General features: G+C 38.6%; 1 protein-coding gene across 1 annotated transcript in view; it reads left to right on the top strand.

Annotated features, from left to right (window-relative positions):
* The first annotated feature begins 722 nt into the window (after positions 1-722).
* The window catches only part of LOC117372389 (metabotropic glutamate receptor 8), a 115921-nt gene continuing 90964 nt past the window's right edge, over positions 723-25679 (top strand). The window contains exons 1-2 of the mRNA XM_033968187.2: positions 723-890; positions 2105-2841. Coding sequence (XP_033824078.1) covers positions 2320-2841 — 522 coding nt within the window. The 5' untranslated portion in view covers positions 723-890; positions 2105-2319. The remainder of the gene's footprint in view (positions 891-2104; positions 2842-25679) is intronic.

The raw sequence follows: 25679 nt of genomic DNA, 5'->3' as shown, positions 1-25679 counted from the left end.
TGTTTTTCAATGTTTTTAATGCAACAAAAACAGACATAATGAACTAAACACCTTTATTTCAATCTATAGTTTGGCTGAAAACTAATGCTGTGGTGCTTAAAGTGAAGATTATCCAATTACAGGCTATTCACTGGTTTCAGCTTCCTGTCATGTGCACATTTTTTCATATTCAAAACATAGGCTAAGTTGTTGTAATGTATGAATAGCTATATCAGTGGTCACCATTTTGACATCCATGGATACACCTGTATTTTATTTTATATGAAGTTATAATCTCCAGGCCCACTAGAGGGCGCCATTTCTTCATTTTTACTTCTCCCATTTCGCTCGTGTCTCTAACAGGCTGCATTGTGACGCTCATTAAGTTCAACTGAGTCTAACTGCGCGGTGCGCTCCTCTTCTCTGCACCGACGGATGTACTTGGTCCTTTCCGCGTTAGGACACACGCAAGAGGATCTGTGCGCACTAATGGACCCCTACTCTTCAGGTTCTGCTTAAATTTCAGCACCACGGCTAGGATAAACCACTAAAGTCAAGTGCGTTTTTGCAGTGATGAATCGACACAAGAAAAACTGTTTAAAACCAACATTTGAGAGTTTTGGAATCGTCTCCCATGTCTTTGGATAATTAGCAGGAGGAGTGCGTAAAGTGGATTGGTTGGATGCGAGTGAGCGGTGGATGGAAGCTGCATTTACGGGATCGAGCGTGTATGGTCCCCGCGGAGGAATCTTGAGATAACAGTTTGTGTGATTTGTACGAACATCTGGAGTCATATCACATCTGCAGGAAAGAGACGCGCGCCCATCCTGCTGGTGCTCCGGACAGAGGTGTTTAAAACCATCCGCGCTTCCCCCACGGACACGAGGGAACAGTGTGGTCAAACTGAAGAGGTTAGTGACACCAGACATGTGGCCCCTTTCTCTCAATTTGGTATTACTTTTTTTTCCTTAGGCTGCTTTTAAGATGCAGGTAGAAAAGTGTCGAAAACGAAAATAAATAACGTAAATAAATAAATCCATAAACAAATAGTCTAGAAAAAATATGACCTGCCAAAATCAATGTCTTACGTGCATAAACGCCTGACATTTAAAAAAAAGAAGGGCTGTAAAAATCTAACCTTAAGTACAATATGCATAATCTCTTGTATAAATGTTGATTATTGTTCAAACATATGAAGTGTTTCTGAGCTGGCCAGTTTTTTCATTATTTGCTTGCATAAAAGTTAATCAAAAGTACATTCGCTTTTATATTTTTCTTCTACTTAAACTGGTATTACACACTTATTTGATGCATCAAAGAAAAAATAAGGATGGATATGTAAAATAGAGGTAGCTATGTGAAAAAAGGCAAAAGTACATGCTGATACCCCCTTTAACGTGATTTTTATGGCTAAAATAAGAAAAAAAGTCTAGGCGAGCAATAAGTCTATAATATGCTCAGTCCTTAAGATGGTTTGACTCAAAAATGATCACTAAAAAGATTAAAGTCAATAAGATCATTTCTTGGAAGGTAACACTGGCATCCACCGTCCACTGTGGAAATTCTTAATAATTAGGCAAATATTCAAGTTCATTGTTCATTTTATAACTGGAGGATTGACATTTCTACGTCGGCTCCATCCAGGGCACACAGTTTACGTACACACCACTTAACAGACCAAGCCTAATATGAGAATGTGGAGTTTTACTGGCAGTGGTCAAAGGCTGTCGGTGCAGATTGGCAGCCACTTTCTGTCAGTCAGCCACAGGGCAGCACCAGCGGCTACGTTTACATGCAGAGCAAAATCTGATAACTATCTGATTTCTAGACCTTTAAGATTGTTTAAATGACATGCATGACACTGTGCTGTGAGCAATAGATGATTTTGCTGTTTACATGTCACAAAAATCTGACAATAATAAGATTTGGAGTTTACTGTCCACTGTCCGGAAGTGAATGAATGAAGCAATGTAAAGCTATATGATTGCACAAAACATTTTTTCATCTTTTAATTGTTAGTGATGGTTGTTTTTGATCATATTTTTATTCCCCTGCTGTTTAACTTTGTGTTGCAACAGTCGAATTTAATAAAGGTTCTCTTATCTTATACTATTTTGTGCTTTAGGTGGCTGGTACCATGTGAGTGATGGCGGTTGCGCCTCCTATGCCCTGCCTGTGACTGGTCCCAATCTCTTGGACACACATGGGACAGCTGTTTGTAGATGTGACCGTGTTCCATTTGGCATGTTTTGGCTTCTTCCATTTTGGCCACACCCCTCTTTTTCTCTGGACCAAGTGATCACATGACCTTCTTGTATACCTGAATCCAACCCCAGAAACATGGCGTCCAGTTGGATTTCTGATCTCTTCTCATTACTTTTTGTGGGAAGCTACTGGTTGCTTGGTGACACATCCCCCAAAGCAGCCTCCTCCTCAGATCAGCTGTCCTCACCAGAATTTGCCCACTCTATTCGAATAGACGGGGACATTATTTTGGGAGGTCTGTTCCCTGTTCACTCTCGTGGTGAGAGGGGTTTGCCCTGTGGCGAGCTCAAAAAGGAGAAGGGCATACACAGACTGGAGGCCATGCTGTTTGCCATAGATCTCATTAACAAAGACTCAGAGCTTTTGCCCAATGTAACCCTGGGTGCCAGGATTTTAGATACATGTTCCCGGGACACGTATGCCTTGGAGCAGTCCCTCACCTTTGTACAGGCCCTTATTGAACGGGATGGGTCTGATGTGCGCTGTGCCAACGGAGAGCCTCCCATCTTCGCCAAACCGGACAAAGTTGTTGGGGTCATCGGAGCATCTGCAAGCTCCGTGTCCATCATGGTCGCCAACATCCTCAGACTTTTTAAGGTAAGGTTCATGTTTTGATTTTCTGAGCTTTTAACCCATGACGGGGCGAGAGTGGCTCAGTGGTTACAACATCTATCCACCAATCTGAAGGTTGGTTGCCTGACCAGCCAGTCTCTCCTATGTTCTGTTTGAATGCAGAAGGGTCTAGAACCGTAACATAAAGGGAGTCAAACTATTGTTTTAATTTGGGATGGCTCAACCTGATATGTATCACGTGTAGCTCTCAAATCCAGAAGACATCTAATCCTTTCTCGTATCATTCAGAACAAAATATTTAACTTTTACCTGAGATAAACAAGAGCTAGAAATCTGCATTGTTTCTTAGTTCTCTGTGTCCCCCCCCCCTTTTTAATTGTAAGCTTCAGTGTTTTTCTCATGAGTTCTTCCCTGCTTTTCTCTGATTGGTAATTCTGCCTCAGTCATAACCATTGAAAATCAGGGAGGAAGGATATGGTTCCAGACCAGTCTTTGTAAACTATTGTAAAAGAATTTGGATTTGGCCAACCAAGCTAGAAGGTTGGTGATTGTATTTCAGCTCATATCAGTGCATACTTTCCTTGTGTACTTGGGCAAGACACTACATCCATTCTGCTCATTTATTAAACATAAACAGTCACCATCAGGTTTTTGGAGTAACTTGTGCTTAAAATGCTTCACTGCTAATGATATAGCTTCTTTAAAGAAGTGATATTTTAAATGTAAAATACTATAAACATATTTGAAATGAAAAAATAAATAAATAAATCATCCGCTCAAACAGAGACGGTGAAGAAAGTTGTGGTATTAAGTTTGTATAGCTGAGTAAAACAAAAAATACATTAAATTAATAACTTTGTTCATCCCTGAGGGGCAATTAAAAGGCACTTAACAGGTGTGTTAGGTTTGGGCAATATGTCAACCATATGTTTTATAGTAAATATTGCACAAAAATGCAATGAACTGCAAAATAAATCATAAAAAATAGAAATATCACTTCATCTCCTCTATTCTCCTATTTGAATAACAATACTTGCTTGAAGATGTGAGTCTGGTCACTCGTGAATCTCCTGCTTTTCCGGTGGGCATGATTGACAGGTGGATTAGCAAATTGGTGACAAGGATGGTCCATCCATATCACAGGAGGGCTGAAAAACATTGCAAATTTCTACAAAATCAATGAGCAATGCACTAAACTCTGTTAATCTGAGGTGAGATAAATACATTTTTATTTGTAAATCATAAATTACCAATGAGCTTCTTCTTTTCACGTGTCACTGAAAAAAATCTGATTGCACGATTATGTTGAGACGCAACAGAGGGCTTGGGGACCAAACATATACCAATCTGTATAAAAAAATACAGAGAAATATCATTCTGGATTTGCCAAGCAATAACACTATCTGACATTCTAAATAATATAATGCCCGTCCTATAAGAAGCAATCAGTAAATTGCATCACAGTAAGTATTTTTACATTCAAAGATCTGTAAAGTTCAACTGAGTTTCTTTGTCTTTTATTAACATTCTCTGAGAAATCACATCTATTTTGGTCTTTATGTCACCTCCTCATCGCACTTCTGCTGCTTCTCGCTGTCTGTGGCTGCCTGCACCACAGCGCATGTCATTTTCACTCCAGCTGTTCCCCTCATTCAGTCTCAGGCTGACAACATATACATATTACTTGTACAATGATAAAGTTTCAGGTTTTAATCATTCTGAACGATGTGTAATGTTGTATGCAAATGTACTGGCCTTACCATGCAGTGGTATCATGCAGGACAACATGGTAAATGTGATCTGCAGCCATCCATAGGAGGGGCTGAGAGCATGTGTCACTTTGTTGTGTGTATTGGCTTAGTAAATACTTAATTAAGGGGTTTGGAATCATGGTAAGGATATTAATTAAGTAGTTACTAAGCCTGAATGATTCTTAAACAATTTGTTGATTATGAATTAAGTTTTTGTTCAAACTTTATTCATTTTTTATTTTGACAGAAAGAAAATGAAATTATTGTGCAGTATTATCAATTTTCCATTTGAATATGGTTACATCTACAATCTTGCCTGCAAAAGCCCAACTTGTTCCATACATCTCTAAACCCAAGTTAACTGAATGTTACTGCACCATTTTAACAAACCAAGTGCCAACATCTCTGCTTATAAAAACATCCACGTTACTCTTTTTGACGGCAGAAACACTCACAGTGCTAAAAAACAGGTGATTCACACGTGAGAAGGCCCCGTCTAATGAGGACAGAGAAGACCCGACCACATCACTTATCTAAAATTAGCCTGCGGAGCCTCGAGGGTGAAGGAGTGCGAGAGGGGCTCACATTGTGCTGAGCCAGAGGTTTGGTACTGCTACTGCTGCTGCCGCCTCCCACTGGTACTGTCAACATCCCCATCAAAAGCCACAGCAGAAAGCAGCCAGGGCTGACGGACAAACGGAGAAGAGATGATTTGAACACAGAAATATGGTTGTCATCATGTTAAAGCACACTCTGGAGACTCCGCAACATCAAGCGCTTTTTAGATAGCGTGTCAAAATGTGCGGCGTGAAATGTACATTGCTGGTATGTTCTTTGCATCTGAAGTTATGTCCGCAGGCTACTTTCTTTGACAATACACTTTAGTTAATTTTGTGCGCTTTTTCTGGGTTGATGTTGTTTTCTCTGGTGATTGAATTTCGTGGCTTCTTCAAGTAACTGCTGAGCAAGATGATTATATTAAAGAGGGGGTGTTACGCAAAATGCATTTTTTTGAGCTTTCTACCATATTAGAACATTCTTCTGTCATCATGCCTGAAGAGGTTTTAGATGTGATCCATGCATGCTTCAGTAATTTAGCAATCTCCCCCAGGCTCTATTCGAACCCTTCCTATGGTTTACTGTAAGATTCTGTGCAATCATCAATGAGGACAATTCTCCATAAATATACAAAAACATGATACAAAACTATACACAGCAACTTGACAACCCTGATGCGATGTGCAGTTGTTTTATTAGCGGGATGCACGCTGATTGTGTTGTGCTAGCGCTCTGAAGGGGGTGTAGGGAGCAAAGGAAGGGGAGACACACAGCATCAAAAAACAAAAGTGAAACTTATAAAACATGTTATGTTTTCTGCGAAAATAGCATTTTTAAAACAATAAAAGGTCTAAATGTGTTATGTGTTAGCAGCTAATACCCCATAGAAGTAAAATACCTCCCTCTTTAAATAGCAGCAATAATGTGTCCTACCACAACTCTGCAGATGACACTCAGATCTATGTCTCACTGGCAGCAGGTGAATATGGACCAGTGGATTCACTCTGCCACTGCATCCAACAGATCAGTGTGTGGATGCAAAACAACTTTCTCCAGCTAAACTCAGACAAGACTAAAGTCATAGTCTTTGGCCCACAGAAACATAGAGAACATGTCACCAGTCACCTCCCGCAATACCTTCAAATCAGGCTAGAAATCTGCAGCTTTTTACCATCTAAAAACAGTTCAAAAATCAAAGGTATACTAAACCAGACTTAGAGAGACTTATCCATGGTTTTGTCTCGAGTAGGTTAGACTACTGTAACAGCCTGCTCAGTGGCCTCTCCAAGTGAGCATAAAGACAGCTGCAGTACATCCACATAAGTCCTGTGCTCAGGTGTCTGCACTGGCTTCCTGTAGCTCAAAGAATAGACTTTAAAGCAGCTTTGATTATGTACAAGTCTCCCACATGTTAGTGCCATATGAACCATCTCACACTCTGAGGACTTCAGGGACAGGCCTCCTGCTGGAGCTCAGAGTCAGGACTAAACATGAGGAATCAGAGTTTCAGTTTTATGCAGCTAAAACCTGGAACAGTCTTCCTGAAGGTGTGAGACAGGCCTCTACTTCGACGATGTTTAGATCCAGGCTCAAAACGATTCTGTTTATATGTGCATATGACTGAAAGTTTTTTCTGCACTTTTCTATTTTAATGTCAATTTTACATTGATTGATTTATGATTTGATTTGTTTGCATTGTGATTTTTATGTTTTACTTATTCTGTAAAGCACTTTGAATTACTTTGTGTATGAATTGTGCTATACAAATAAACTTGCCTTAGTAGCTGGCTTGTGTGTCAGTAAGAGTCCAAGGATGTGTGCCAGGTTCCTCTGGGCACAGTGGGCTAATCCTTCAGCTGGGTAGTCCTGGCCAAGGTCCTGACTCAAGACCTGAAGAGTCTACCTCAACCAATAGTACCCAACTAAGGCTTTACTTAAAGACAAGGTATGTGATGTTTTACAGTCATGAAAACATGAAAAATAGAACTAATTCATTTTTTAATGTTTGCAGCAGTCCAAGGTTTATAAGTGCATTTCACAATTTTTAGAGGACAGAGCAGAGTTTTGCTGTCACGCTAATGCTAACAACAACTAGCATGCTGACAGCACACAGGCCTTACTTCTTGGTTTGCGGAGGATAAAAACGGTTCATAATTTGATCCATAAAGTGAATCACTTTTTAAACTACACTCTGGATATGATGTTATGTCGTCATGTTTGTCATAGCTCTGATCCATCAGGCATCACCTTTGCTCTTGAATTGTTGATATTCTTCTGTTCAATTCAATTCAATTCAATTCAATTCAATTCAATTCATTTATTTTTGTAACGCCCAAAATCACAACAACAGTTGTCTCGAAGGGCGTTCATGTTTTGGTTGATGGGGGAAACCGGAGTACCCGGAGGAAACCCATCCAGACACGGGGAGAAACATGAAAAACTCCACACAGAAAGGCCTGGTGACCCGGGGATCGAACCAACCTTCTTGCTGTGAGACATGAGTGATGGCACTCAGTCACCGTGCCGCCAAGACACAACCCACACTTGACTCTGTGTGGATTTGAGGCTTATCCTATAGGTTTAGATACGTCTTCTGTGATCCCTGCCTTTAGTTTTTGACCTGGAACATGTCTCACACTCAAAATCAAATATGACTTGCGCTGAGTGAATCTCTGGGAGGTATCAGAGGAGTGATCCTGCCTGTGCTATGGACTGACATGTTTTAGAATATATTTTCACATGGAATGGGCCCAAGCCTGACCTTTTCTGGCATCATATAACTGTCTCCAATGCACATTTCACCATATGTGCTATGCTATTCTATATATATTATATATAATATGTGCACACACACGTCAAAGCTATTCCCTCCTGTAGTGAGTTTTATATTTGAATCTATGACAACGGTGACCCAGGTCACATTCTGTTTAAAATGTCCTATTCTGTCAGATTGTCACATATCTTGTATTTACAGATTGTGTGTATTTACATTGCTCTGTACTGTCACACATATATGAGTCAAATCTGGACACTTATATGTCCAAAGGGCAGCCCTTGTAACACAGGGGTGCACAATATATGGTGGTTAATGGAATAACTCAGATGACATGTGTGGGATATATCTGATAGAACGTAACTGCTTTTAGGTTTCTTTGTTTTTCATGACTAAAACTTTTTGCCCTTTTGTCATGATATGAAGGGGTGAAGGGGGGAGCACAGGAAGCAAAAAATAAAACCAACTAATTCAGTTCAAGTTTTAAATCGATATTATAGTTTACAATGAATAAAATTTCTTCTTCACTTGTATCACATTCTTAAAATTTTCTGAGATGTAGTTGTTTTAGCTCAGCTCAGCTCTGAGGGCAAACAGGGCCCTCAATGAGGTTTTATAAGGTTAATTGGCACATCCATTCATTAGGCAGCTAAATAATCTATTTCAGTTGGCCAAATCACTTAATATAGTCACTCTCCAAATTGAAAGCATTTGGTATATTAAACGTGCTGTGTAGCTCCAACTTATTAAAGTGGATCCATTATGCAAAATCAACTTTTTAGAGCTTTTAACCACGTTATAGTTGTTTCCCCTTCTCATTTACCCTCTCAAAGTTGTATTTAGCGTGATTCATGTTTGAGTAATCTTTATACTCATTATTGCTCTGCTCAACCCCTGTTTTCACTGACACCAGCTATTCATGGGTTTAAATCTCTGGCAACCGTCCCCTGTGGTCATAGCAATGAAGCAATTTAAATCAAAATACTTTATCTTTTGAATGGGGAAAGGTACTAACCATGTCCTCACAAAGTCCTTCAAGTCAGAAAGGAATTGTTTGTCTGAAAACCATGACTAAACTCACTGATTCATACTTACTCCGTTCTCCAATTTTATTTTCTTAATCGATCATACATGCAGGATTCAGGGCTGTTTGTTGTGATGACATTTACAGCGTTGTCCGCTCCCATTGGGGACCACCTTGTTTCTTTTGTTAAGTTGATGAATATTGTGATTTAAAATGTCCAAAGTATGACATAATGACCCACAGCTGTTATAGATTATGAATGAATGAAATTGCTTATGTAAATTGCTTATGAAATTGCTTATGTAAACCCATCCTGACCATCACTTATTATAACTATATAGCAGACGCAAGCATGATATGTCTTCTTTAGGGGTCAGAGCATGACATAGAATATTTTTGGCGTGAGCAGAAGACATGCTAATCTGTTCTGATAATAATTACAAAAAATAGATGGAAGTTGATTAGAAATGAAAAATGTGGATGTTTATCAGATAAAACCAAAATGACCATGGCTGAATGCCTCATGTGCAGCTCCAGAACACTAATTTCACAAAATGGTTTTAAAGCCCAAAATGATTTCCAATTAAAGGTGTTTTTATTGCTAAAAAAAACAATATGCAATATTACTTACAGCATGGGCACCAGTCCACAAATCTGACCTATAGCTGCTTGTCTACATGGAAATGGATGGAAGTTTAATCTCATACTGTGGCAAAGAGATAAGTGCAAAGCTAGTGACATATTTTTTTCTTTGTATTCTTTATTGGACAGGAATGTACCTATTTTAATTTAATGTTTTGTGATTCTTTGATTCTTCTTTAAAATTCACTCCCTCTGATTGCTAATTTGAGGAGCAGAATGAACCCCCATGTCCCTCATTCACAAAATTTGATCAGTTGATTTTTACACAAAATAAATTCATAATCAACATTTTTAAAAAGGATGAATTACTCAGAATTAAACTGAAGTCAACCTGAAGTGTATTTTATATCCTAATCTTTTTGTCGCTCCGTATACTGCCTCATTACTTTGACATCTGAGCGTCCTAAACTTTGAGACAACCTAACCTCCGTCTTCCCTGGACCTCCGGCACCTCATCACCTGATCGCTACGCTATCAGGAAAGACGTGAAGTCGTTCCGTGCAAAAAACAGAAAAGAAGATGCACGAGCCGCAGATAATGGCTCCTAATTGAGGAGAATTAGCTCAATGTAGCGACAATTCATTAGCGTCCAGATGCTAATGACCTCGTTAAGCCACGCGCAGCCGGTGCCCTTTGGTTCGACTGACGGCTTTAATAAAACTCTTGCTGTTTTGTGTTCTTTTGCTAGTTCATCTTACAGTGGAAATAAATGAGTCTGTCAGGAAAGAAAGTGTGGAATATTTTAGAATGGATTCACCCTCCAACCCCTGTTCTAGCTCCTTCATTTCACCCAGGGAACCAAGGATTTTTCCCCCCACATTTCTGCAATTTTCGCTAATAATCAGGATTAATTAATGAGTCTGTTGAACTGATCTATATTTTCCTTAATTGCTAATGACATGGTGACATAGTCGTTAGAACTCCTGCCTCCTAACAAGATGCTCTCATGTTTGATACCCAAACAAGGAGAGACATTTCTGTGTGGAGTCTGCGTACATGTTTTCTCTGGGTGCTCTGATTTCTCTATACCAATAAAAACATAATAGGGATTAATAAAGTTGCAATAAAGGTGCAATATTATGTAATTTTTGTGGTGGAGGGTTAGCCATGCTTAGCTTCGTAGTGTGGCATTAAACTTTTCTTTTTTATCTGCATGGAGATGACGTAACCAAGTCTAGCTGCAAGTTAGATCTGTGAATGTTTGTATTTTTTCCAGCAGTAAAAAAACTATAATTGAATAAATCCAAGGTTGGGACGTTTAATGTAATTTTGTGCAACATTCCAGGTCAAGGAATAACATCTCCATGGTGACAAGTATGGGGCCGTCCCTACAACAGAAAAGTTACGTAATGCCCCTTTGAAAATGAGATCACAATTACTACAGTACTTCCGAAATCCGAAGTTTTAATTGCCACTTCTTGTCTTCTGTATATTCACCCAAAATTGAGACTGGGGCACAGGAAACGCCAAAGGAGGTCCGTGTTTGCATTCTTCCCCTCGTAATAATTTCAAAGTGTACTCAAGTGTTAAATGAAAACCTGTTGAACTCTGCCCTCTGCCGTCACTGCAGCAGATGATACATGGAGGTCAAACGTTTGTCTCCGTTGCGTGTGAAATTTCAGCGTAGAATCGGAGCCACTGTCAGGGCCTGTTATTCCCCATAGGATCCCCTTTCTGATCTGTCTGCACAAAGCCTTTTTATTCATAACACGGGAAAAGATGAGCTCTCTGTCTGCGCCGAGGAAGAAGACAACATTTGACTGCAGATTTTAAAGCATTATACGTACGGTTTTCTTAACTTGTTTGTCTACTGTGTTTAAAGGCACTGTGCCCGATTGTTATCATCTTAAAACGTGAAAACAGAACTAGTTTGCCGTCGTCCAAAGTTCCTTCCTCATTTCACATTCTGAGCATCATAATATTCACTGTGATTCAGCGCTTTCCACAACCTTTCAGAGGGCAGATTGGTAAAGTGGACAGTACACAGCAGACTTATTTTGAGCTCAAGAACAATTTATATTTATACTTGCGCAAGACTAAACATGACAAAAGTTATCATCCATATTGTTAGTATTTCCAATATCACAGGTCAAAAATGAAATAGTCACATTTTTACTTTACCACCTTACCATTATCAATGCAATTATTCAATATTACTAAATTCTACATTATATTGTTCTTTTTACTTATGTCCAGTTTTCAGTAAGTTCTTCTGCTAATTTCAGTTTTAACTTCTACAGCTATGTTTCATGTGATTCGTAACTCAACGAGAAAAAGAGCTGTGCCTCATCAATAAACAACTTATAACTAATGAGAAGTAAAATCAATTTTTATTACAGCAACACAATTATTCGCTACTCCTACTCCTACTACTACTACTACTACTAGGACTACTATTAGTAGTACTACTACTGCTACTGCTACTATAATTACTTTCAACTAATGGCAATTCAAATTTACAAATAAGTGAGTGAGTTGGGAATCGTATATGTTTGGGCATAAAATAGGGAAATTGCATTGAAAATTGCATCAAACATAGAAGCACATGACAATTTCACCATAATAGCATATTTTATTTTTATCACCCAGCCCAATTTCAACTGCCATATTTACAATCACCATCATACTCTTGCAAATTACTTGAGTAAAAGTGATCTAATTTATAACTGGACAAAGGCTTAGCTCTTTTGCTCTCTGAGGAATAGACCCAACCATTTAACTATAGACTTTGAGTTCTACTGGGATTAAAACAGGCTTCTTATCTCCTGTCTCTCTTTTGTTTGGTATAAAAATGAAAGCTGCACAGATGGGAGCAGGTGAACTCTGACCTCTGACAAAATCTGTTGAGGTTTTGTACCAAATGTTTCCTTTTAGCACTGATGTGACCTTTCTTGAGGTCAGGCTAAGGATTTGTAAAATTGCATCTATTTTTTTCTGGATGTAGTTGTACGTCTTCCTAAAAATCTTATTCAGTTGTATTTTTAAGAAAATATTCAGTATCTGATTATGTGTAATTATAGTTGTTTAAAATACATTAATACATTTATAGATTTATATAACTCAATACTCAGCATAACATTAAAGATCGATTCAAATTTAATTTACACAACGTTGCAAAGAATCTATGTTGCACGATGGCTCAGTGGCGCCCTCTGGAAAATGAGAAAACATTATAAGATAGGAGGGGCGGAGCCTATTTTTCATTGTGGGCACCTTGACAGGTACATAGACAAAAAAGAGATAGACAAAAAAGTATATTATGGTCCCACCCTAAACCACACAGGACATTATCTATATTGGGTTAAACTTAAGACATTCATGATCTGGACATAATGCTACATGAATTAAACATATATCTTTAAAAATGCCTCTCCAGCGCCCCCCTCCAAACTTGAATGAACAGACACACTCCTGACTGAGAATGCCAGCCAGAATTTTGTCCATAAATCTATCAAAAGTGCAGGGGCATTGCAACAAGGGGCATAGACTGTAGTGAGGGACGTCTTCGGATGAGCATTTGAAGCAAGGAGGACCTGCCAGTAACCATTATGTAGGTCTAGGGAAGAAAAACGAAACCAGACCCTGCCACTGAATCCAGGGCCTCATCAACACATGGAAGTGGGTAAGGATCCTTCTTGGACACATTATTGAGATCTAAAATCCACACAGAAGTATCAGTCAGTTTTCTGCTGCCACAGGAGCTTGTTGAGGGCTCAATCAGTCCTGCCTTTTGCGTTTCCTGCAGAGCCGTGTGTGCAGCTGCCTGTCTTTCCAGTGGAAGCCTCCATGGTCTCATCTGAGCTCTCTCTTCCATAGATCTTCTTGTAGCTTGGGCCAACAGCTTTTCATACATAACTGTTCTTCCCAATCAGCCTTTCTGCCATATCTCAGGGTTTAATGGCCATGGTGTGGATTGAACATCAGTGGTTGGGCCATAGTGTGTGTTCTTGTGCCGTGTCAGAGGCTCAGACCAGCTTCTGCTGCGATTTGTTTGGCCATGTCTCTCACCTGCTCTCTGTGATCCTCAGCTGACAATGGAGAAGCTGTGCTGTATTGACTTAGTATGTCATTGTCCTCTATTTTAATCTTCGGTCACAGAATTTGGTAACTCAGCAGAGTCAAGATTAGCTTAACTGAAACTTTACCAAGGAGGTTTTGGCTCGTCACTTATGACCAATGTAGTGTTTTGGTGTAAGGAAACACGCCGAAGTTCAACACACCAAAACAAGCACAAAACAGCACTCTCAATTCAGCAGAGCCAGTCCTCTATCTCACCAGTAACTCTTTAGGCACCAGGCCTTCAGCTCTTTCCTCTTGTAGTATCTGTAGAAACTATAGAACCTTTACATCAACCAAGTGTCACATAAAAAAGCAGTTACATTAACAACAACACATAAATAGTTACAAGAACAACAAAAGGTATCAACCCTGAACTAAACATAAAATATCAGATCATTACAACATATTTTGACACTGGTCCACCCATCACTTTGGAAAACTGGCTTAGAGGTTTGGCGAATTTTGTTGACATAATTTCACTGTATAAAATAAACCATCCAGATGAGACCACCCCAAAGGCATTCTATGACTCTCATTGTTGATGTGAGGTCATCTTTAAGCCATTATGACAAAAACAACAACATGTGTTTAAAAATAGCTTGAAGCTTCAATGATTCAGCCTCATTTTGATACAAGGAAATTGGGGCTAATGCTAGCATTAACCTTTGTTTGTCTGCAGAGAAGCAGCTCCATGTTTAACCCTCTCTCAATGCCCCGGGGCGTCCCTTTAGAAGCAGCAGAGGCAGGCGGGGCATCAGGCATAACTCCAGACCCATGCTCTGGCAGGACAATCATGTGGTTATGGGCTACAGACACGGGTAAACAAGAAAGGGGGATGGGGTCGGTTGGAAAAGACGACTACCAAGCCAGATTTTACACTACAGCAGTTTTTTTTTGAGAGAGAGAGAAAATGTAGGGATGTGGAATTAATCTCATTTTGATCGAGGTCCAGACCAAATCCTTTTAACTCATCAGTGATCAGCTTGGGTCTTTTTAATCGAGAGGTCTAAAGCAATCAGCTTATAAAACTGGAGAATGAAATTGGATTATTTTGGTGTGAAATGGCAAGTCTGTCTTGTTTAAGATAATAACATTGAAACTTTCTTTTTCTCTCTTTTTAATAAGACAAAATAAAATCTAATTGAAAATTGTAATTGATCAATACAAGGATTATTTTTTTCATGTCACTCAGTTACACAGTATGACATTAAAGTTATACATTTTACATTTATAATTATAGGTAGTTTTATGTAAAAAAACAACAACAAACAAACAAAAAAAACAAAACAAAATTTCGAATATGCTCACATTTCCACAGATTGGACCAGTATCTTGGCCTGGTGGGGTCACATATTGTCTCCATGGGGGTAGACAAATTTAATGCCATACTGTGGACCATTTCAGAGAACTCACGGACATCTCCATGGAGACAAATTAGTTTTGTATGCTAGCCACGTGAGATGCAAAATGCTGACTGTCCATAAGATCCCAAGATCAAAGTGTACATGTTGTCATGTTGACATCAACCAGTCCGGGAACTGCAGACACAAACAAGGATTTTTGCTAAAACCTGGCACATGACACATTTTCTTTTATACAAGGGGCATTGTGTGCATTGTCCCTGATTAAATAAAAACATAATATTGTTTATAATAATGTAAAATTATATTCATGATCCTACTCACCTCAGTGGGTCATCAGTGCTGAATTAGAACATTTTATTTTATTGCTTTAAGCTACATACCAGATGTGTCGCTTCACTTGTCCAGTCACTGCTGGATGAGGAGGCCATAGTGTGTTGCCATGATGAGATTCTTCATCATCATCATCATTAAGAGACAGCCTCACTTTGGCTTCCCACGCTCTACCACAGCTGTAGCCTTGCCATGTATCCCAGGGGAGGGCTGACGGTTTGGGGTTAAGCTGTGGGAGCTGACCCTGGGACGTGATGGAGGATGGCAGGCGTCTGCTGACATTCAGTAAGGGCTTGGTCTCATGTCACATTCAGGAACACCTCGTAAAGTGCACGCATGTGGGACAACACAATCACTTTTATCACTGAGTTTGCAGAAATGCTACATCTCATGTAGTTTTTTTTTTTTTTTTGCGATGCTTTTTTTGACTTGCAAGTTTTATCACAACAACATTTTTCAGAAATTCTCAGGCAAAATGTTTTTAAATCTGTACCTAGTTCTGATTACCTTTTGGCCAGATTATTTTGCCTCAGATCCAGCATACACACTTCTCTAATAGTTTACAAATATGTGATTCTGGTCACCGGTGAATTTCCCCGAGTTCAGATGGGTGTGATTGACAGGTGGATCAGCCAATCAGGGACACACATGGCTCATCCATATTATAACAAATATGGCTCCTATACAAGGAAAAAAGAAAGGGAAAAAATATTACAGGGGACTGAAAAACGTGATTGCTTGATTTCTGCAGAATCAAAGAGCAGAGCACTAAACTCGATTTATCTGAGGTGAGAGAAATTAGATTTTGTTCAAAATGATAGGTGACTAATGAGCTCCTTGGTTTCACATTGTCAGTGAAATAAACAAATCTGATTGCACAGTACTGTCTGTATCTGGCTGGAGACACGACGGAGGGAGTTGTAACCAGACTCTAAAAAAAATATATATAAAAAAAATAGAGCGATATCATTATGGACATGCCCGGCAACAGATTACTTCTTTCTAAAATCTTTTGTTACTCAAGTAATTAAGTTAGTCATTAGTTGGTAACTGATTGAATACATGTATGCTTATTTTTCCACCATAGAACATAGAAGATAACTTCAGTGACTTTGTAAGTGGCATATTACCATACTTTTGCTCTGAATATAAATTATGTTACATATACCATATTTATGAACCAAACTGTTATATTCAAGGTTAACTCTAAGAAGTATAGGCTTTCAATTACATGACTGACAGCTGAGATTTTTTCTCCGTAAAGCTGCATGATTCAAATGTATGTAAATTATATACAATTATAAGACAGACACCTTACGCTCTCCTCTGTTCTGACTTTAGAGATTTTTTTCCACTGATTGACTGTTCCATTTGGCTGCTCCACGATATTCTTATAACTACAAAAGAGGAACACACGGAAGTCTCTTTTTGAGAAATAGAGAATCCTGGATCTAAAATATAGAGTGGTCCAAAAACAGTCTCTCAGCAAGACAGACTTCTCTTAAGCCTATTAGTGGGTCGTCACGAGACAGCAGGAGCTGGAGATCTGAACGAGTGAGATTCACCAACCAGAATAGAGTTATTATGGGAGATTTGTACACTCATCATATCTGCTTTTGAAATATAGGTTGTAGAAATTGACTCAAACCTGCTCTCTCTCTAGACCTGAGACTATTGGTGGTATACAGATTGATGAGTGTAATGTTGGCATACTCTTAGATGGGCCAGTTTATTTTGTTTTTTTCTATTGATTACATTGTACTTTGCCTTGAAGTATCATTGTATGTGAGTGTGTGTCTGTGTATGTGCAACCCAGCAACAGGTTTCAGGTTCCTGTTTATAGGCAGCATTTTGACGACTTTTCAAGATTGTGCACTAATTTTTATCACTCACCGTTTTTTAACCTTTCAATCACAAACGCTTATTTTGAAGTCCCCACTGTTTCTCAGTATTCTTTGTTATTATTTTCTTTCTTTTTCACTCATAAGCTCCCGTGTTTGTTTTTGACATGAACGGACCATTTTTCCAATAGGTTAATCAGAGAACATGGAGACAGGATGCATATTTGTAAAAGATTGGCTGGCCAGGCAAAATACTTGGGCTAAAACTTATTAATTTACTGTGTTTTTGTTTTTGGTTGTGTGTTTGACTTTGAATACACTTTTAAATACAGCAGTGAATAGCCTTTGCTCTGCACATTTGTAATTGTGTTGACTGGAACATGTCACAGGATCCAGCTGCAGTTTGTCAGTATCACATTCAAACACTGAGGACACACTGCTGTTTAGTGCTATATTCATTACACACAACAACGTCTGAACAGTTCACCTTTATATTGTACTTTCACTCATTTATCATTTTGACTTTAAGGACGCGATTTGTTTTACACATCAGACATCTCTCCTTGAGGAACCTAAACAAAGGTGAAGCATAAGGCAGTGTTATGGAAAAATGTTAGATTTCAGTTGTATCTATGTAGCCTGCACTCTTACAGTTTTAAAAAGGGATATAATCACAACTGAACCTCAGTTGCCAGAGCCTTAAACTTCAGATAGAGGACACATACACCAGAATTCAGTCAATTCACTGAGCTGTAGAGGCTGTACTAGCACTGATTCATGATTGGCTGCAGGTGCTGGGGTTTAGGTCGTGACGGTTCTGATCAGAAAGAGCCATTTTAAGTCTAAACGAATTAGATTTCCGAATTGAAACTCGCAACTCAAATAAGACTCAGACTCAGAAACTAAACACCAAATTTTAACATAAAGAGCTTGGCCATCATGTCAAGTGGTTTTGTAAATGTCTGTCATCAGAAAAGGCTAAATTGTATTTGAACTTATCTACCTCATATCTGGGGACACATGTTGGTAATGTTTCTGAAATTTAAAATAAAAGTGTATTGATATTTTGTTTACAGTACAGTGTGATCCCTCATTCATCCAGGAGTTGTCCGGTGTAGAGAAGGTTTTCACTTTCACTTTGGACTGTTCATCTGACTCAAATTTACATTAACAATTCCGTTTTAGACACAGTTTACACTTTCAACTCCAATTTGAACTCCATAATGTATAGCTTGTGTAACTTCACTGTGATCCCTACTATTAGTTGCTTTGTTATCTTCAAATTACCATGCATTATCCTTATCCTTGTGTCAGTTCGGGCACAAACTAAGTAATGACTTTACACACCATTTTTCCTTGTTGTGACATCTGGTTTTGAAGATACTAATCAGGAGTACCTATCTGGAGGATTAGCCGACTATAGCCAATGGCAATAGATGGGGTCAGCTTTAGCACTGTTCATGCTATTCAGAACAGCCCTACATGGTTGAAGAATATAACCCAGTACCTTCTTGTTGTGAAACGAGAGTGCTAACAATTGAGAACACACAAAAAACATTACAAAATAACTTGATGACAACTTGTTTTTCTGTATTGTTCACAGTGCCATAAAAATGTCAAGCATATTCTATAAAAATACATTTATTCCACTTCTACGGAACAGAACTAGCTTTTGTTGAAATCTCAGTTACAGTTGGTGTTTTGTTCTCAAAGGTACTCATTTGGCTTTCTTCTCTCCAATTCTCACCCACGTACTTTGAACTGCGTCCCCTCCTCAGCTGTGCATTTCTCCAAACCCAACAATTAGCTCAGCCTGTGGTCACTGTCTATTGTTATTTAGAGAATGGTCAGTAATTAACTGCTCTGTGCAGAGCCTTTTCTACCGGAGGGACAACCTTTTACAGCTAATGATGATATAAGTGGAAATCTTTATTCAGCCAGGCAGGTGCTAAAGACAGGACCAAGAGTAAAACATCTGAATAGCCTGAGGAGTTTGCAAATAAATGAGTTTTAAATTAGCTTTTGGTTGCTGGCAAAGTCGATGGTCTAGGTTTCATAAGATATTGCAGAATGATGCATGTAAAAAGTTTAGGAGAGGCATAAGGTGGTCAGAATATATTAGCAAAGAACACTTAATTGTGCCTGTATGCATAAGGACGTTTCTCCTGCATTTGACCCATACTTCAGGACCAGTGGGCAACTCCAAAGCAGAACCCGGGGACCCATATCCGGATCATAGTCAGGACTATCTAAATCTTTATTAAGACAGTGTTGTAGTGAATGTACAATGATATTTTGCAATCACAGCAAGTTCTTCCCCGAAGCTAAACTGGCAGAATGGTCACAGGAAGGGCATCTTGTGTAAAACTCAAACTAATAAACAAAACAAGTGGACTACTTTAGCCATATAAGATTGATTTACTCTGGCAAACCTAGAATAGTGAAGTTGATTGCAGTTCCACCATGTTCCAGCTCCATCTGCTCATATGGCTCTCGGCTCTCTGGCCCATCACCTGATATGGATGGTTCCTCTGGTACAGCCTGCAACACCAAACCATCTGAATATATCAACAGAAAGTGGCAAAGTGGCAAACATTTACTAATTACACTGATCATTTCAGGCCAAAAAAAAAAGTATTAAGTTGCAAATTCAAATCAAACAGTTTGAACCATGAGTCTAATGTTGCACCATGACAGAGAAACAGCTGTTTGGATTAGGATGGTTGATTCTCATCCAACAATTGAGCACAACTGGTTGTTACTCTGTGGCTCTCCATTAAATGCCTATCAAAGGACATGTGGCCATTTTTTTTACCCACATAGCTGAGCAAAATGTATCTTGCCCCACTACAGATATAATGTATTAACAGTTCATGGGCCCAAAATAAGTCCACTGTCTACATCCAGTTATAGAAAGTTTAATTGTTTAATAATCAGGAAGTGCACAATTGGATGCTACTAGTTGTTAGTGTTACTGTCACTGGTAGCTGTAAAAACGAGTTATAAACTCTTTTTGCTTCTTTTTTATAACACGCTGCATGGAGCAATGGGGCAAAGGGCATTTTCCTTAGAAGCCTTTTCGCCTAATACGTAGTTTTAAAATTATACGGGAAGTTGAATGTAAACAAAATCTTAATTATTATAAGCAGAGCAGGGCGTCCTAACAGCACCAGTTCTGTTTTGTTTAGTCTATTGTATAATCCTGACTCTGTATTTCTCAAAGGCAGTCAGAACCTCCCGTCCTTTAGATGGTAAAATAAACCACAGAGGATGGTGTCAGTTTCCTCCCCAAAATACCAAAAATGTCCCTCATTATTTCTCTCTGAAAGTGAGACTGCTCCGGGCCTGGAGAATCAATGCTCAGACTGAAGTCCTGCTGATCCCAGACCGGTCCGCGTCAGATAACACGGAGAGGATACAGGACGACAAACTCAAACAAACAAACTCAGGAGGATCGCTGACAATGGCAGCACTTTGAATGAAAGAGATGGGAGAGACATCAATATTAGTGTGCAGATTTCTTAATCTTTCAGAGAAGACTTATGTGGCAACTAGATTTGAATATCAGATTAAAGATGCTGTACCTGTCTTTAAAACGTGAAAAACAGAGCTATTTCATTTTAAATTGTCCCTCACTTTCCCAACACATTCCTAGTGCAATAATTATTCACCGGGATGAGTTTATAAGAGCGTTTTGAAACTTTCAGAAGCCAGTGTGGAGTAATGCTAACAACAACTAGCATGCTAACAACGCGCCATTCTTACGTCCTGGTTCCTAGATCAATAAAAATGTTTTATATATTATTATTATTTAGTGCTGCTTTTGCAAAATAGCTGTATTGGGGCAAGACAATTTTTACTTTATTATATGAAAAAAGGTGAAGGTAGTACATAGTATTTGTCTTAAATATTTTATAGATTTTCTTCTATCTGTGTCTGCAGGTATTAGTCCTTGTACAGATAAGATGAAATATTGATTCTAATGATAACAACTGAGGTATTTAGTCACCATAACAAAAATATTTCAATCATGTGAAAGCTCAAGATCAGAACCCACATTGCGATCCTGATTTTGGGTTGGTACGTCTAAAACAAGTCCAGATATTGCCTTCTGAGAGTTCTTATTCTGGCATTTACTCAATATGAACAAATCGCTTGTATATGTAACCGGCCCACCTGTTTTGATATCAGTCTGCGTTATGTTTTGGGTGTTGTGGTGAGGCTCAATCCAGGTTCAGAAGGTTTACTCTGAATCACAAGCTGCTGTGAGTCGAGGGATCCAGCAAATATTCCTCAGAGATGTTGCACAGGTCTTTTACATTCTAAATATTTACATTTGCTTATATTACAATTAACAGCAATATTCCAGAGCACTATAAATTCAAATGTAATCAAACCACAGACTGTATGCATGAACATATCTAACTCTATCGACTCTTCTTTATACAGTTTATGAATCAAATACACATTCTATATTGCAACTGATATGTAACTGGCACTGTCCAAGAGCTAGCAAAAGCAACTTTGGGGAAAGAAGGCAGCTCATTTGTCTCTTATTTATATGTTTATATCTTGAGTTACGGACCCAATAGCAAAATACAAATGTGTAAAGTGGGGAGGGGTGAGAGTTTTCCAATGTAAAGTGAATTGGAGCCAGAGTCGATGGAGTCGGAAGCGCGCATATATGCTCACTTAACTATGTCCATTTCTATATAAAGTCTATGATGAACATGTTACGTATAAAAGTGAAAAGGAGAAATTCTACAATATATATTTCAATAGGTTAGCTTTGTCTGAATCTCTTCTCAGTTCAAACACATTTTTTATTTTTCCCACTCGAGTCATAACAAAAGAAGCACACAGACTTGGGTTTGTTTGTCGTTTGTTTTGTGCTGGGAGGATCACTCCTGTTTTCACTCTATGTCTAATCTCAGGCTGAACTCTCTCCCACCTCTCTCTCTTTCTCCCTTTGCACCAGATGAAAGCCCCTCTGTGTGGCCTGCTCACTGTCCACTGCTGGTTTTAACTCCAAACTCTGATCTGTGTAGTGTAGGCTGCACTGACCAGTCACCACCCTCGCCACTTTTAAACCAAAAAGCTTTGAAGTATTGCAATAAATAACAAGTAAAATAATGCTTTTGTACGTTCTCGATGTGAAAATATAGGCGCATTCGCAGTGCAGTCTGTTATGTAATGTACATTTATATGGTATTATAGGAGCCATTTTTATCATTTCATGGTAGAAATGTTTTTTAAAAGGTTCTTTCGGAGTGATGGCTTTGGTATCTCAGTAAAAAAAGACTGTCCAGATGAGTGCTCTCGAAACTTTTTCTATGGACCAGTCCTGGAGGAGGGAGCGTCACACTGACACTTAGCTGAAGTTATATCAGGGGTTCAATAGCTTATTTGCGCATAAGACATTCAACTGTTAAAATCCTTTAGATAATACAAACATTTACAAAATTTGACCAAAAAAGAGGGGGGAAAGGGAAAAATGTGTTTAAAAAATAAATAAAATCACTTTTTAAATATTCAACACAAATATTTTCAAACTCCCATGTTCAACAAACAAAAATCAGAGTGTAAAGTTTGCTGTGAAAAATGTGCGACAAAGATCCCAGAAGCCAAGGCATGAGCAATCGATTGTGTGACTGAGGAAGGGAGAGGCAGCTGTTTCCTACTGGCCTTTCTCTTCTGTGGGTGGGGCTTATAGTTAAGGAATCAGAGACATGAGGTTTTGATAAGGTTAATTCTAACCAATCAGTTTGGTTCCCTACAGCACTTCCTGGTTGTTAACAAGTTATATAAATTCAATTGGAATCGATTGCTTAGGCCTGGGAACTTTGCTGCTCAAATTGTCACTGCGAATTTTGTCTGTTGAATTTGAGGATTTGAGAAAAGTTGAATTTTTTATTTTGAAATTTTAAGCACATTGAAAATGTATACTTAAAAAAATCAGAAACTAAAATTCAATGAAAATGATTAAAAATTTAACGTAAGAAATTCAGTGCAGTTTAAAATTCAAAATCTAATTAAACAAATTGTCTTTTATCTTCCATAAATGAGCCTCACATGAGTCTGTCATTTGAGTTCATATTTGTGTTAACCCTAAAAGGACTCTCTCTGATTTGAATCCTCACTACCTAAACCTTAGCACATGTAGCCAATGACTAATCAGTGCTGCTCAGTGAGAGAATTTTGAGGTTCTGAGTTTTCACATGAGGCATGGCCTGCCCATATACTGAGAATGAGAAAAACTTGTCCTCTAAATGCAGGTTAAGGCAATGGAAACACAGGTTCAGTTGTGATTGTACCTATTTTTTAAGCTGTAAAGTCACAGGCTACAGTTCCATTTTGTGTTGTTCTTTAATTGCAAAAGCATCAAAACATCTGTGTTGCCTTTTATGTATTCTAAAACTTAAACATTATACAACTTAAACCTCGTCCTGATATTAAACTTCCTTCGTACTACTGCCACGTGCTACTAGTTACAGCAACTTAAATATTAAGTTAAACACTTCTGACTCACATGTTTGAGCCCTGCCATGGCCAACAGACACAGACATGTCACATTTACCTCTGGGGCTAAACGCGCTTCTTAACTAAATGATGTTTTGATGGTTTGATGGCGAAAGAGATTTTCATTTAAAAATAAAAGCCTGTGCACGGCAAAGGGGGGACATGATGGACGCTTGCTGTCAGTTTAGATGCATTTCTTCTTCACGTGTTCACCGGGGCAGAACGCCGGAGACGATGACGGGCATCAGTCACTGTCATCAAAAGTACATATCCAACATGGCGTCCGACAAGAGGCACGCAACCGTAAACATGGCAACCAGAACTGATTTATGTGACCTCCGCCACTCTGTTTCTCCGGCTTTACAACTACAATATGCTCATAATTGTAAAAATTACACACATCAGGATGTTATGTCTGTAGTGGGATTATAGGCACAAGTCATTAAAGATGGTAATGTAGACTTAGACAGCAGGAGACAAAAACTCATGTCATGTTTGTTAAAAAAAGAGTGGGTAATCTTCTTTTCCTTTATTAGAGTTAAAGGTCTTGTACCCATTTTTTTCCTGTGTATTTGAGCAAATTTTGTTTTGCTGCAGAACAGATACTGTATAAACATCTCTTGAGGTCAAATAAAGTCTGGCATGTGCTGTCTGAGACCGTGTCTCAATTCGACAGTTGCACACTTCAAAGTACAGTTTGAAGTACCCGTCGACGAAAGGTGCTCCTCCGTGTAGTCTCTGTCGACCACAAAGGCTGTGTCGATATGGGACAGACCTACGCCACAGAGTGTAAGTCAACGGCTGTCTGTGTGCTATCGTTATTTTGCTTATGTTACTTCACTTACGTTACATTGCTTACATTACGTCACCTAACAACCGTGACAGTGGCTAACTAATGAGCTATACGGCTCATGACTAATGACCTAAATGTGTAAAATGGACACCGAAATAGTTTTATTTTTAATTTTTATTATTTCATTGAAGAAGAGTCAAGGTATCATTGTTGTAGCTGTTTATTTCTGTTTAAATTGAATGAAGTAAGGAATTAATCTTTCCTTTGAATATCAATAGGCAATATACATTCACCTACAATATAACATTGTAGGTGAATTCTTTTGCCAATTGTAGCCAGTATTACATAACTTTAGGAAATATACTTTGTTTCTCCTGTAGAAGTCACACATGATGCATGATGGGATATAGCAGTGAGCGTGGAAATTGTGAAAAGAGCATATAAACTCATTCTGGTGAATAATTTGAATGCTGGGAATGCATAGGGATAACCTCAGACCACTGCAAACCTTTTAAAATGGACTAGTTCTGTTTTTCCTACTCTACTCTTTTTATTTCTTCGTATTTAGAAAAACACACTTTGGAAAATGCATGGCATTGTAAAAGAGGCTACTTGTTAAAAATAAAAATGTTTATGATATTGCTTTTGGATTTTAATGGGCAATTTACTGGACGATAACCATAAAGTAACAACCAGGTGTAGTGCCCCAGTTTCTCCAATTAGGCCTGATAGCAGATGAGATTCAGGTGTGGGCAAGTGTTTATCCCAGACAGCTGTTTTTTCTGTCATGGTGCAACACTGGAGACAGAGGAGACTGAGTGGATATGGCCTTAATATTCTTATCTGTTTGAACATGTAAGAAAAAATACATTATTCAACTTTACAGAGAGATGAAGAGGTGCTGAAGAGTGCTGGTTAGCGCTTCTGCTAGTAAGAGTGCTTGTTACCTAGCATTTTTTTTATTTTTATTTAATCACGGGGAGAACTGCTCTGCTTATAAAATGTGCTAACAGAGATGCGTAGATGCCAGTGTTGTAGTTTTTCTTGGAAGACAGGCATCAAAAGATATGAAAGTGCACAGTATCAGGGGTTGATCTGGTACACCACAGGAGGCTGTTTAGTGTCATCACTTTCTATTAATGTGCATCATGTTCAGATTAATGCTTCAGAGCTTTAATTTGAGATTGAAGCTTAATTTTTCTGTAATT

This window comes from Periophthalmus magnuspinnatus, chromosome 6, assembly GCF_009829125.3.
Source record: "Periophthalmus magnuspinnatus isolate fPerMag1 chromosome 6, fPerMag1.2.pri, whole genome shotgun sequence".
NCBI classification, from domain to species: domain Eukaryota; kingdom Metazoa; phylum Chordata; class Actinopteri; order Gobiiformes; family Gobiidae; genus Periophthalmus; species Periophthalmus magnuspinnatus.
This window is presented reverse-complemented; position numbering and strand designations above follow the sequence as displayed.